The 14,796-nt window shown below is 49.8% G+C and overlaps 1 protein-coding gene across 2 annotated transcripts in view; it reads right to left on the reverse strand.

Annotated features, from left to right (window-relative positions):
* Nucleotides 1-1,774: 1,774 nt before the first annotated feature.
* EXOC3L2 (exocyst complex component 3 like 2) overlaps nucleotides 1,775-14,796 on the reverse strand; it is a 49,660-nt gene continuing 36,638 nt past the window's right edge. For both annotated transcript variants that reach the window (XM_083455005.1, XM_083455006.1), the window contains exons 10-12: nucleotides 13,235-13,390; nucleotides 9,107-9,228; nucleotides 1,775-3,095 (exon numbers count right to left, since the gene is read on the reverse strand). In XM_083455005.1, coding sequence (XP_083311131.1) covers nucleotides 2,783-3,095; nucleotides 9,107-9,228; nucleotides 13,235-13,390 — 591 coding nt within the window. In that variant the 3' untranslated portion in view covers nucleotides 1,775-2,782. The remainder of the gene's footprint in view (nucleotides 3,096-9,106; nucleotides 9,229-13,234; nucleotides 13,391-14,796) is intronic.

The raw sequence follows: 14,796 nt of genomic DNA on the forward strand, positions 1-14,796 counted from the left end.
CACTGGCAAAACTTCAGAAATTCATATAGACATGTGAGCTCAGCTACTCAGCAGCCCCTCTGCCTGAGGGATAATCCCTGGCCTCCTGATACCTGAGTGCCAGACAGGTAGCCATTCCAGAAAGAACAAACCCAGATGAAGACAAAAGGGTGTGATGAACTTGGCTGGGAAACAGGGAAATGTAAATCTCTCTTTTGCTACACTTGATGGGTGTTTGGTGGAGGGCGAGGGGAACCATGGGGCAGGGTCCGGGATGCTCAGATTCCGGCCACCAGACCTCCCCTTTCATGATGTAACCGTGATGTAGTTTTTTTTGGGGTGTAACATGGGGATTAGCAGCTAATAAAAGTTTGGGTTCTCTTTTGTTCGGGGCTTCCATCTTGTTCCACCTGGTGGCAGGTGGGAGTCCTGTCGCGACAGTCTTCAATAAAGACCAAGCCTACTGGTCTGGTATTCCTGGCTGGTGTCCTCGTTTTTTGTCCAAGGGAGCCCTCAGATTTCTCCGTTAACAGTTAAAAGACCTTTGTGGCTTGGAAGGCGGTTAGTCTTTCTTTCTTTGGGCTTCTCCACCCTTCCTCTGGTCCCGCAGCTTTTCCCTGGGGAAAATCACTCTTTAGTGCTCAGTCGGAGCAAACAGCAATACAGGTCGTCCCCTCCATTTGTTCCGATCTATCACTAAAGAGTGTGTTTGCCCTTGAAAAGGAAATCGCTTGGACCCATTGCAAGTGGAAAACCTCTGGGAACGGTGCTTTCCAGCCACAGTGCAAGTAGAACCTTCCTTGTAGGCAAGCTTTTTTTCTGCTGCTACAGTGGGTACCAGACCTGAACCGTTGGATTCAAATGACGAGGAAGGAGTTTCCAACTAATTTATTAAGAGTAATTTTCTGAGGATAAGAGCAGCTTGCCAGTGGAACAGCCTCCCTCGGAAGGACGTTTTAAAGCAGAGATTGGATTGCCATCGGTCAGGGCTTCTTTAGCTGAGATTCCTGCATTGCAAGGGGTTGGAATAGATGACCTTTCCAACTCCATAGCTCTACGAGTCTACGACTGACACGGACCAGGAATTCCTTGGTGTATCCCAAGATATACCAAGAATTCCCAAGACGAGAGAAAGGCCTCATTTGAAGATGCTGGAGGCAAGCAAGAATACTTATTGCAAAGTGTTGGAAGACACAAGAATTACCCACGCTGGAGGAATGGCAGATGAAAGTCATGGACTATATGGAATCCGCAGAAATGACTGGCAGAATCAGAGACCAGGGAGAAGAGACGGTGGAGGAAGATTGGAAGAAATTTAAAGACTATTTACAGAAACACTACAAGATTAATGAATGTTAAAATAACATCAGATTGAATGTATAAGGTTATTGGAGTAAAATTTTAAGGATTAGAAGACCCAACATCTTAAGTTCTAAGCATTGAATAAGCTATATTAAGACATTCAAATCAGAAAGGAGGTTAATTATGACAGAGGGAAGGGATTTGTTGTTTAATTGTATGAATTGGAATACAGGGAAGGGAGACTAGGGGAAGTCAGAGAAACAAGTTAATGCAAGATCAATATGAAGATAAGATTGTTTTTATTTCTGTTGTTTGTAGTATGTTATGTTTGTGTAATTCTGTATGTTTTTGGTGTATTGTTTGTTGCTTTTGTTTTGCTTTGTCGTCTTTTATGTAAAATCGAATAAAATATTTATTAAAAAAAAAAATGAAGATGCTGGAGGCAGTTTAGAGCCATGCACCCCCCCCCAAATATGCAAAAGAAAGGGTGGTATTAAATTAATATGCATTTATTTATTTATACATACATACATACATCCAGAGCAGGTATACTTACTCCCTTAAGGCCTCGCTTACTCCAACCCTCGCTTTGCCCTGTGCCAACCATCCGCCCCCTGGTCCAAGGGAGAAACTGAGTCGCAGAAGTGGGGGGAGGTGAGGTGTGCCCCCCTACTTTGAGCAGAGGGTTGGGTAACCCCCAATACATCTCTTGCCATATAAGGAACTGAATTATGCAGTAGAGCCTCGACGGGTGGACAGTTCACGTTGTAGGTGTGTGTCAGGATCTGAATGTGGCCCCCGAGTCCTCTCCACGTGGCCACCGGAACATTCTCCAGGCCACACCCCTCCCTGGGCCTGCTGAAAATTTCCCACCAGGCCTGGAACTCTGATGATGTTTCTTGTTTGCCTCTCGAGGGAGCATGCGCAGAAACGAGCCCACTATACATAGGTAAAAATTTACATCCATTGCCCCGCCCACTTTGACCTCTGGCACCGCCCACCTGTGGCCCTTGGGAAGTTAATTCAGAAGAAATGTGGCCCTCTGCCTGGAAAAGGTTCCCAACACGACTTAAATAAATGATTTTGCCCATCTCTCATGATACACCAGTGGCTCCAATTTCCCTGTTCCAGGCAGAACTGGATTCTTCTTTAACGGATAAAATTCTCCCTCCGTGTCCCCATTTGCAACCTTAGTTTTAAAGTTTTAAACCTGCAGCCCAGTTAATAGGAGAGGAGTCCTTTCCTTCAACTGCCCAGGTACTGTGAAAGGCAGCCAGGATGCCTGCGAAATCTCGGCTGCGGAATAAAATGCAGGCAACAGATTCAGCTGGCTCTTGCAGGGAGCGGGTGCCACAGTCCTGGTTTGGAGTGTGTGCCCTGCAGTCGGTGGCTCTTTGGGGGGGCGGGCGGAAAAGGCACCCCCCCATGGGAGGCTCCAGGCCCCCGCCCCGTAACCTGGCAGCTGAGAGAGGGAGTCCACCGTTTGGCGGGGCGCCCGTCCTCACACCTGCGACTCGGCTCCGCTCTCTTTGGACCGCCGCCTGTGCTGCCGCCGCTGCTGCTGCTGCCGCCGCCGCCAAGGCATCTGGCGGAGCCGGGAGAGTCCGGTCACCCCCATGACCGAGACGCAGCGCAGCTGGAGGCGGACGCAGAAGACCTTGCTGGTGGGGATCTCGTTGAAGAAGGCCCGGTCCAGGCAGGGAACTTCCCCGTCCTCGGTCAGCTCCAGGCTCTCTATGGCTGCCAGGATGTCCTGCCGGTGGGTCTGGTTCTGCAGACCGCGGATGTCCAAGATGGCAGACACATGCTTTTTCCTGCAGAAGGAAGAAGAGAAGTTTTTTCTTCTTCTTTTATTGAATTTGCATTTTATTTATTTGTTAACGTTCTTATATTACATTGGTAAACGTTGTCATAGTACATTACAGGATTTAAAAGGTAAAGGTAAAGAGACCCCTGACCAGTCATGGCCGACTCTGGGGTTGCGGCGCTCATCTCGCTCTATAGGCCGAGGGAGCCGGCGTACAGCTTCCGGGTCATGTGGCCAGCAGGACTAAGCCGCTTCTGGTGAACCAGAGCAGCGCATGGAAACGCCGTTTACCTTCCCGCCGGAACACCCTTCCTGCTGTTTTTACATGAGTAGAATGTGTCCTTTTATTTAAAATGCATCTCTGGGTTCTATGTGGGGCCTGCCTGCTGTTTTTACATGCATCCTTTTATTTAAAATGCATCTCTAGGTCATTTGTGGGGCATAGGAATCCGTTCATTTTATTCCCCCCCCAAAATATAGTCCAGCCCCCCACATGGTCTGAGGGACAGTGAACCAGCCCACAGCTGATAAAGGTTGCTGACCCCTGGTCCAGCCCTACCCCAGACCCACACAGCCCTGTCCTCCCCTTCTCGTCCCCAGGTCCAAGCGAGGCAATGGTCCGCAGGAGCTGCCCGCTGGCTCCACAAAAACGTGCATTTGCGAGACGGTTTATTTAAAGCCCTGCTGCTGCTGCTGCTGTTGCTGCTGCTTCGGATGTCTCGTTAACTTCAGGAAGCTGGCGCTGGGCCCGTGTAATCAGCCGAGCCCAGAAGCGCGGCAGGCGGGGGCGACAGGCCTGGCGCAAGGCTGGCCGCCGCATTAATGGGCCCTCTGAGGTCCTCTTTCCCAGCACCGGAGAGCCCTGCGGTGTGGAGGGGAAGTCGCCCAGCTTCTTCAGAAAGGCCTCTGCTAATTAGGAATTTGCATCCGTCCCCTGCCGACCATCCCCACCGCTGCCACCCGGGCGCAACAGCCTTGCTGCCATCCCCCATCGTAGCAGGGTCTTCTCAGAGGAAGTCTCGCCTGGCAAAGCTTCCTTCCTCCGTGCTTCTCTGGGAGCACGGTCCGGGGAGGGTGGCGATTCTGGGTGATGGAGGGGGGGCTGTTCTTTCCTCCCTGACCTCCCTGCAAGCCCCGAGGGGGGGGGGGTCGTGTGTGACCTGCATACTCCTGTAGCAACAGGATCCGTTCCCTTCTCCCCTGCAAGCTGGGTTGAAGAGGTGCAAGCTTAGAGGGAAGGATTAGGGTGGTTGCTGAGCAGGGCAACTTTGGGGGAATATTTCAGGGTTCAAGGCTCCCTCTGTGCAACAGTTTAATAGCCAGAAAGTTTAAACTGCAGAACTTGTTCCTTTGGACTCGGAACCAGAGGAGACTCAGTCTGCACCGGATCCTTTGCCTCAGGCATCACCTGAACCAAGTCTGGGGCCTGATTCTGAAGAGCCCCAGTCTGCACAGGTTCCCCTGCAACAAACACCAGCTGGGCCGAATCAGGGGCCTGATCCTGCTCTGGCTCCAGATGCGGGGGTGACCTGTGGTTCCAGATCTGTGTGCGTGTGTGTATATGAGAAAGATGGGCTCTATGGACCCAGAGGCTGACTATTAATCTGGATCCATCCATCCGCATGCTGAGTGGCTGGGACAACCCAGTCAGAGGGGCGCAACAAATTCCTTATTATTATTATTACAAGCTTTGTGCTCTCCCTTCCTAAGGCCTGAAGTTAGAGACGTGGCGCTGGGTGGACTTTTGCTGCAGTTCTCAACATTCTCAAAACCTTTTCTTCCTCCAAGAATTCGGGACAACACCTCACTAGCCTAAAAGGGTCGCAGAGACCTCTGGCTCCCGGCACCGCCAGCCCGATTCTTGCCCTGCCACCCTCTCCAGGAAGTTGCTACAGAGCCCACTTCCCGTCTGAAAGCCAGCCGCTTGTTTTTCTCCTGCTGAATCTCTCTCTCTCTTTCCTCTTCCAAGAAACAAGAAACCCGAAAGGGTCCAGATAAAACAGGAAACGTCCGTCAGCCACACTTAGCGGGCAATCTGTCGCCTCCGAAACAATTCCTAAGGATGCAATAAGCAGGAAGATGGAAAGGGAAACAAACAGAGGAGGCACGATAAGGCAGCGCCTTCGCCCTCCCCGAGTGACGCAGCCGGCTGGTAGCTGGAGGGAGCTGCGAGGGCAGCGTGGAAGCAGGCGGCGGGTATTTATAGCTTGCCAGCCTCCCCTCCGTCCTGGGAAAAGCGGGAATGACTCCTCTGGCTGTCCTTGGAGGAAGGAGGAAGACACCCTCTGGCATCCCCAAGGGACTTGAGCTACTTGCCTCACATTCCGCTTCAGGGGTCAAGCAGGAGTTAGGAAGATATATTGGGAATGTGTGTTGTCAAAAGAGGGGTGGGGGGGGGGCAAAGGCAAGGACATGAGAAGAGCCAGCTGGGTCCGGCCAAAAGGGGCTCATCCAGCCCAGTTCTCAGTAAAGGTAAAGGGATCCCTGACCGTTAGGTCCAGTCGTGGCCGACTCTGGGGTTGCGGTGCTCATTTCGCTTTATTGGCCGAGGGAACCGGCGTACAGCTTCCGGGTCATGTGGCCAGCAGGACTAAGCCGCTTCTGGCAAACCAGAGCAGCGCACGGAAACGCCGTTTACCTTCCCGCTGGAGTGGTACCTATTTATCTACTTGCACTTTGAAGTGCTTTTGAACTGCTAGGTTTGCAGGAGCAGGGACTGAGCAACGGGAGCTCACCCCGTCGTGGGGATTCGAACCGCCGACCTTCCGATCAGCAAGCCCTAGGCTCTGTGGTTTAACCCACAGCGCTACCCACGCCCCATCCTGTTCTCAGAGTAGTAGCCAAATACCCCTAAGAACCCAGGAATCTAGATAGACTGCCTCTGGGCCTGGAGGCTCCATTAGAATATGAGTCCAACATCCTGTTCTCAGGATGTAAATGTCAAGGTATCGAACCCACCTGCTTGCAAAGCACAGGCTCAACACAGAGGCCAAGCAGATGCCTCATTGGGAGACCAGCAAGCAGGATCCGACCACAAGAGCTCTCTCCCTTCCACAGCAACTGGTGTTCAGAAGCATTGGTCCCTCTGACCGTGGAGACAGATCATAACAGCCATTGATAGTCCTCTCCTCCATGAATTTGTCTAATCCCCTTTTAAAGCCCTCCAAGTCGGTGGATTTTATGTGGAACTTGCCGAACTGACCGGGAGACTCCGAGACCAAAGAGAAGAGATGGTGGAAGAAGATTGGAAGAAGTTTAAAGAATACTTGAAAGACTATGTTAATATTTAAATCTTAGAATAGCTCTGGAAGTGGATATAGGCTGTAGGGTTAGAAGTAGAAGATAGGGTATTTTAAAATAGTATTATTTGTAAGCGATAAAATGTGAAGCTTTTTATGGTAAAAGGGAGTGTGATAAAAAATGGCTAGAAATTATGATATATGTAAACTGCTAAAGGTGAGGTAAAATGAAAATCAGATGTGGGGACTTGGGGAAGCTCACCTAGCAATGTTTTAAAAATATAAGGATAAGACAAGAATTTGTTTGTACTGTTTGTTTTTCTGTTTGTGTTGTTTAACTGTGCTATAAAATGAATAATTTTTTGGGGGGAAAAATAAAAATAAAGGCCTCCAAGTCGGCGGCCACTGCTGCCAACTGTGGCAGGGAGTTCCACAGTTTAACTGTGTCAAGAAAGACTTTATCTGTCCTGAACCTCCCAACATTCAGCCCCATTCAGGAAAGAGGCAGAGGATGCCAGAGGCAGAGAGAGAGAGAGAGAGAGAGAGAGAGAGAGAGAGAGAGAGAGGACCTCCGTGGAGATTAGAGCCACACGGCCACAGGGTCAACCGACCACAGAGCCCAACCCTTTTCCGCAGTGCTGAGAAACTAGCTCCCTCTCAGAACTGGCGCGAGGACAGGCATCCTCCCTGAGCAGCCGGGTCCCCCAGGGGAGCTGCTTTTCCTCCTCTTAGGAAGTCCCACCTAAGCACGCTTCCCCTGTCTCCTCTTCTCGCACCCTCAGAAGATGCAACCGGGCTGCCCGATCCACGCCAGAACCTCCAGCCACGGCCCTGGAAAAGGCGCTGAGCGGCCGCTGACCCTGCTGTGGCCCTGAGCCGCTGGCTTTGCTTCTCCGCAGGGAAGAGGTCAAGGTCTGGAGCGTCCTGTTTCGGGGCCTGAGAAGCTTCCTCGCTGGCCGGGAGCCACGGCCTCAGGTTGCGCACATCCCCACCTGATGGGCCTTTTCCTCTCCCGATGGGAGATCGCAGCCTTGATGGATAACTGAGCTCTGAGCTCGTGCTCCTTTCGCACGGAGCAAGGCTGCCTGGCGCTGGCCAAGGGCCCATTCGCGTGGGATCAGGAGGTCAGGCAAGGACTTGGGTAAGGCCTGGGTGGCCCCTGCTGACAGCCTAGTGGTTTCACAGAAGCTGCTGCCACTCAGAACGCAGAACAGAGGAATAAGCTGAAGGAGCGTCTCCACCCCCAGCGTTCTGCCCGGATACTGAGGTCCAGCTCCGAGGGCCTTCTGGCGGTTCCCTCATTGTGAGAAGCAAAGCTACAGGGAACCAGGCAGAGGGCCTTCTCGGTGGTGGCGCCCGCCCTGTGGAACGCCCTCCCACCAGATGTGAAGGAAATAAGCATCTATCCTATCTTTAAAAGACATCTGAAGGCAGCCCTGTTCAGGGAAGTTTTTAATATTTAACACTGTACTGTTTTTAACACTTGATTGGGAGCCGCCCAGAGTGGCTGGGGAAACTCAGCCAGACAGGTGGGGTATAAATAATAAAGTATTATTATTATTATTATTATTATTATTATTATTATTATTAGCAAAGGCCTCATGGCTAGTAGCCTTTGACAGCCCTCTCTTCCTCCATGAATTTGTCCACCCCTCTTTTCGAGCCAACCAAGTTAGTGGCCATCGCTGCCTCCTGTGGCAGGGAGTTCCGCAGTTTAACACTGCGCTGCACGGAGAAGGACTTTCTTTTACTGCCCTGATTCTTCCAGCGTCCAACCTCCCTTGAATGTTCTACGACTTCTAGAATTATGAGAGGAGGAGAAAAACTTTCCTCTGTTCTCTCTTTCTCATTTTTATAAGCTTCTGGCAACCACCGATAAAAACTTCGCCACTGCTAATGTTCTAGCGTTTGTCCGGTCTTCCCATAGGAACCTGACATAGTGAGCCTCAGATTTTCCCGGGAAAGGTACCAGCAAGGGTAATTTTATCAGTTCAGCCCTGGCTTGCTCATATTTTGCACAGTGCAACAAAATATGTTTTATGGAATCGATGTCTTGAGCACACGAGCAAAGTCTGTCCTGGTAGGGAGCTCCTCTCAACCTGCCATCCAACACTGCAGAAGGAAGTTTCGTCTGGCTTTGGTGAATAACCTTCGATAATTTGGTACTGGTTTTATGTAAGATGTTAACTTAAAGACTCCATATTGTACTCCTATTGCCAGCGGACTACAGACTGCATGTGATTTAGACTGCAAGTCACTGTGTGTATTACCCCATAATCTTTGCTTTAGCATCTTTAGGGTGCCTTCATAATAAAGATTGATTGATTGATTATAAGCTTCTATCATGTTGCCTCTTCTCTAAGTCCCAAAGGCTGCAACCTTTCTCCATGCCCTCAATCATTTTGGTGGCCCTTTGCAACCAAAACTGCACACATTGCACCTTAGATTTGCATTAACGGCATTTATGATTTCGGGACTGATATTTTCAATTCATTTCCTAATGATTCCTGGCATGCAATTCACCATTTATTTATTTTTGCAGCCGGTGTGTCCTGGGTCGATATCTTCCTATGCGCTCGGCAAACCCAGACAAGCTCTTGTTAAGTTCTGCTGTCCATGTTACATTTTCACGAGATGCTGCCTGTTTGGTTTTTTTCCTAGCCTTCAGATCTGGGAAATGTTCTGCTACAAATGTTTATGGGTACAACAACCCCCCCCCCCTGCAATTAAAGAAGGTTTGGCCTCCCCACCCCCACAAAAAATGAGTGTGGGAACTCACTGTACGTCGGGAAAATCTCTTGCGAGGCAGCCCACTTGCAGTTGAATGGCAGGGATGCCTTCCAGCTCAATGATCTCTGCCAGGTGTGGAACAACCTTGTCCAGCCAGGAGGAGGTGGATTCCTGCGCGGAAGGGGAGGGAGACAGGAGACGGTCAAGCAAGGGACAGCGGCAGCCTTAAAGTAGGGACGTGAGTTAATTATAGATAACCCCTTCCGACTCGAGGAGACAGGAGAGTTTATGAACTGCCTCTGCAAAACAAACACCAGGAAATGACTTTTTTGGGGGAGAAAAACAAAATAAAATCAAAACTGACCTTTGGAACTGCCTGCTATGGGTCACACCCAGTGAGCCTCGTGCTCGAGTGGAGGATTTGAACCCAGGTCCCTCCCAGGTCCTAACCACACAGCCATCACTGGCTCTCAGCAGCTGGCAAACCACACCCAGAATCCCCTATTGTGTTTTATGCTTCTTTAATTTTGTTTCCATAAAGAAGGCTGATCGCCAAAGAACTGGTGCTTTTGAATTCTGGTGCTGGAGGAGACTCTTGAGAGTCCCATGGACTGCAAGAAGATCAAACCTCTCCATTCTGAAGGAAATCAGCCCTGAGTGCTCACTGGAAGGACAGATCCTGAAGCTGAGGCTCCATGACTTTGGCCACCTCAGGAGAAGATGTAGGAAAATGGTTGCTTATATATATTAGCATGGAAAGAAGTTTCTTACTGGACAAAGCAAGATGCTGCTTGGGGGCATGGACAACGCGTGAACAGTTCATGCCAATGTAGCGATTGGTCTGTGTAACACGATCTGAGGGGGCGTGATGTACTGTACATTCTTTATCTGCTAGCTGAGAGGTTGTTGCAGGACTTTTGCAGAGAAGAACTTCTGCAGAGACTTCAATAAAGGCGGGCACAGCTTTTGAGCTGTGAGAGAGAGCCCTAAAAAATCCAGCTTGGTGTGTGAGATTCTTTTCAAGCTAACTTGGTGAAAAACTGCCTCATCCCAGAGAAGACGAGCTGGTTCTCGTCAAGAAGAGAAGACTCCCTGGAAAAGACCCTGATGTTGGGAAAGATGGAGGGCACAAGGAGAAGGGGACGGCAGAGGACGAGATGGTGGGACAGTGTTCTCGAAGAGACCAGCATGAGTTTGACCAAACTGTGGGAGGCAGTGGAAGACAGGAGTGCCTGGCGTGCTCTGGTCCAGGGGGTCACGAAGAGGCGGATACGACTAAACAACAACAACAAATTTTGTTTCGCTTTACTGACGACAGAGATAATAAAGATTTGATCTTATTTTGTTTGACCCAACATCCCCCTGTACGCCTCCTCTGTGCTGGCACCTGCAATAGCACGTCCTTCCTGACCTTTCCGGGGTATATTGGTTGGCGCCTGTAACTCAGCTTCAGGGAGAGAAGATGATAATCTTTGCACCCTCAGCCATCCATCTCTTTCATAGAATCATAGCTGGAAGGGACCCAAGGGTCATCCATTCCAACCCAAGCTTGCTCCATGTGACAACCTTTCAGATATTTAAAGATGGCTGCCACATTGTGCTCTCAAGGGCAGGACTCGAACCCGTGGCTTCCAGTTACAAGAAAGGAGATTCAAGCTAAACACCAGGAAGAACTTTCAGAGCTGTCCGTAGAGCACCACCGAAAACGTTTTTCTTCTGACCGGCTTTTAATGCCAATCATTCTACCATTTTAAAGGGATTTCAGCAATTTGGCCCATTTCAAGTTGCCTTTGTGTCGTGACTGGCCGGGTGCAGAGGATTGGGGGGGGGACCCCCTAGGGAAGAAAGCTCAGAGCCAGGGGTGGTGGGATGTGGTCAGAGGGAGAAGGAGGAGCAGCTGAAAGGGTAGCAAGGTTTGGTGAGCGGGAAGAGGCTGTGGCGGAGAGCAGTCCAGACTCAGAGGCAGGAGAGGAGGCTGGAGAGGAGAGGGTCCAAGAGGCAGAGTGGAGGCAGACTGGGGAAGAAGCCAGGGAGTCTCCCCCTCCTGCTGCGACAGGCTCCCCTCCCCTCTGGTCTCCCAGGACCCAAAGAGGTATGAAGAGAGAGGACAGACACAGGCACATTGGCATAGTCTCAGATTGCTGGGGAAGGACTAGGTGGAGGAGGAGACTTAGAGCTGTGCAAAGACGTGGATCTTTAGCCTCCACAACTGCCTTGTAGGGGAAAGACCTTTCTGAGAAGAGTTGCTGTGCTCCTGAGCCGACCAGGATAAATAAAGAATTGGCTTACTCCATGTGATTTAATGCAGACCTGTTCCTGACAACCGCCCTGACACTTGGTGAACGTTGCTCTTGGGACTGCTGGTTTTAAGGAATCTGCTGCCATAGAATTGTAGAATTGGAAGGGACCCCAAGAGTCATCTAGTCCAACCCTTTGCAATGCAGGAATCTCAGCTAAAGCATCCATGACGGATGGCCATCCAACTTCTGCTTTATACTGTGTCAGACTACTGGGTCCATCTAGCTCAGGATGGTCTGGGCTGACAACAGCAGCTGCTCCCCAGGGCAGGGTTCCTGGCGATGCTGTCGGGGATGTGATCCCTCGCCACGGGATCACATTCACCCGGTGCTATACCAGGTGCACTGGCTCCCGGTGGAGTACAGGATCAGGTTCAAGGTGCTGGTTTGAACCTTTAAAGCCCTATATGGCCTAGGACCCTCGTACCTACGGGACCGCCTATCCTGGTATGTCCCACGGAGGACCTTACGGTCTTCAAACAAAAACATCTTGGAGGTCCCGGGCCCCAGGGAGGTTAGGCTGGCCTCAACCAGAGCCAGGGCTTTTTCGGCAGTGGCCCCGATCTGGTGGAACGCTCTGTCACAAGAGACTAGGGCCCTGCGGGACTTGACATCTTTCCGCAGGGCCTGCAAGACAGAGCTGTTCCACCAGGCCTTTGGCCAAGGCACAATCTGACCCCCTCCTTCTGTAATCCTCATAGAACTCTAGCCCAAAGGTTGCCATTAATTTGATTCTGAATTGATTTTAGAAGGTATTTTAATTAATTGACTGTGTGATTTTATGTACACTGTGCCGTTTTGACTTGTTGTTAGCCGCTCTGAGCCCGGCTTTGGCCGGGGAGGGCGGGATATAAATAAAATAAATTATTATTATTATTATTATTATTAAGGACCTCCTGTATGCAGAATAGACTCTGCCAACTGAGCTACGGCCCTTTGAGAGCCTGCTATTTTTACTGCTTTTGTTTTTGATTGCACCTTTTTTTAAAAAACAAAACAAAACACTGCTTCTATTTTTGCAGCAAGCTGCCTTGACTGATTCTCAGAGAAGGGGATATAATTACTATCACGGCTCCTCCTCCTAGAACAACAAGGACAGCAACTCTGATAAACAATGCCTTGGCCCTGGGGGTGACTGGAGGTAAAGGACACGGAAGAAAGCTCAGTTTTCGGCACCCCTGTGCGGGTGCCTGATGAAATCTGACTATTCAACAGGACTTTCGCTTTAGTAGAAGAAGGCAAGGCGTTTTAGCAGTAGGTGAAAAAACAACTCGGAAATTGCGTGTTGCCAAAAGTTCAGAGAACACCCCCCCCAAAAAAAAAACCCCCACATAATTCTGGCATTTTATCACACTGTTGTGAATCGTCGGTGATGGGGTATCAGTCTGCAGGCGGGGTATAAATAATAAATTATTATTATTATTATTATTATTATTATTATTATTATTAAACTTCTGAGCCCCTCCGAGCCAACGGCAGAAAGCCCAGCCAGCAGCCAAACGAAGCCTCAAGCAGTGGTTCCCACAGCGCAGCAACCCGGCAAAGGGGATGCAGCAAGGAAAACCACCGTCACCTCTCCACTGGGAAGCGCTGAGCAAAGGCGAGTCCCCAGGCAACGCGGCCGATTTGATTGGCACAAGGCATGCAAGCTCCACCCCCCCAGTCGTTCTTAGACTCCTTATTGGGTGGGCAACGCAGTCAAGCAACACAGTTGGAGCCTCCCTCCTCCCTGGCCGGGAGGGAGGGAGGGAGAGGAGCTGCTTCCTTTGAAACCCGGGAAATTTAAGGGACATCATCAATAAGGGGCAGCAGCAGGACACGGCGCTGGGATAAGGGAGTTTCCCGCCAAATAAGGGACGGTTGACAGCTATGGTCCTCACCAGCTGGATGAAGAACTCCTCCAGCTGTTTGGCTTCGCGCCGCAGCTTGTTTGCCATCTTGGTCCTCATCTTGGAGGTTGTGCAGACGAACCGCACTCGCATCAGGGGCCGGACGTACTCGATGAGCACCCGGCGGTGCACATCCTTCAGCAACATCTGGCGAGAGACAGGGAAACAGCTGCCTAAATTGCACAGAAACTTATTCATGTATGCAGCTACAGAGGCAGGAACATTACTCGCCCAAAAGATGGACAGAAGAGGAAGTCCCAGCAAAGGAGGAAGAATGGATACAAAAACCTATGGAATACAGTGGTACCTCGGGTTACATACGCTTCAGGTTACAGACTCCGCTAACCGAGAAATAATACCTCGGGTTAAGAACTTTGCTTCAGGATGAGAACAGAAATTGCGCGGCAGCAGCGGGAGGCCCCATTAGCTAAAGTGGTACCTCAGGTTAAGAACAGTTTCAGGTTAAGAACGGACCTCCGGAACGAATTATGTACATAACCAGAGGTATCACGGTATGCAGAAATGGCGAAACTTACCGGAAGGATAAGATATCAAGATAACAAACTTTTTATAAAAGAGTAGAAATGGTTTACTGAACATTTACAGATAAATTGTAAACAGATAAAAGCACTGGCAGGATAATTGCAATAACCTGCATAAGAGTATCTATTCAAAGAAGATAAATAAATCAGTAAGTTGTGAATTTGGATATGCAGAAGGTATTAAAAATAAATTTAAGGAACCGCAGAAAGAGGGGGAAGGAAGTCCAGGTTTGAAATGTCAAAATGATTGTTAAACCAGTGAAATGTGTATATCCGAAAAGTATAAATAATAATACTGGTCTGGAAACAACAGCAAAAACCAACAGTAGAAGAATGGCGACAGAAGGTAATGGAATATGTGGCAATAGCCAAACATTTGGTCAGTTTGAGAGTCAAAAGGTTGGTCTTCCTGTGCCGGTAAATGTACCAACATACTTGGTTGGTACATTTCATAGAATCATAGAATCATAGAGTTGGAAGAGACCACAAGGGCCATCGAGTCCAACCCCCTGCCAAGCAGGAAACACCATCAGAGCACTCCTGACATATGGTTGTCAAGCCTCTGCTTAAAGACCTCCAAAGAAGGAGACTCCACCACACTCCTTGGCAGCAAATTCCACTGTCAAACAGCTCTTACTGTCAGGAAGTTCTTCCCAATGTTGAGGTGGAATCTTCTTTCTTGTAGTTTGGATCCATTGCTCCGTGTCCGCTTCTCTGCAGCCCAGCAGAAAACAACCTTTCTCCCTCCTCTATGTGACATCCTTTTATATATTTGAACATGGCTATCATATCACCCCTTAACCTCCTCTTCTCCCGGCTAAACATGCCCAGCTCCCTTAGCCGTTCCTCATAAGGCATCGTTTCCAGGCCTTTGACCATTTTGGTTGCCCTCCTCTGGACACGTTCCAGTTTGTCAGTGTCCTTCTTGAACTGTGGTGCCCAGAACTGGACACAGTACTCCAGGTGAGGTCTGACCAGAACAGAATACAGTGGCACTATTACTTCCCTTGA

This window comes from Podarcis tiliguerta (genome assembly GCF_965153285.1).
Source record: "Podarcis tiliguerta genome assembly, chromosome: 8".
NCBI lineage: Eukaryota > Metazoa > Chordata > Lepidosauria > Squamata > Lacertidae > Podarcis > Podarcis tiliguerta.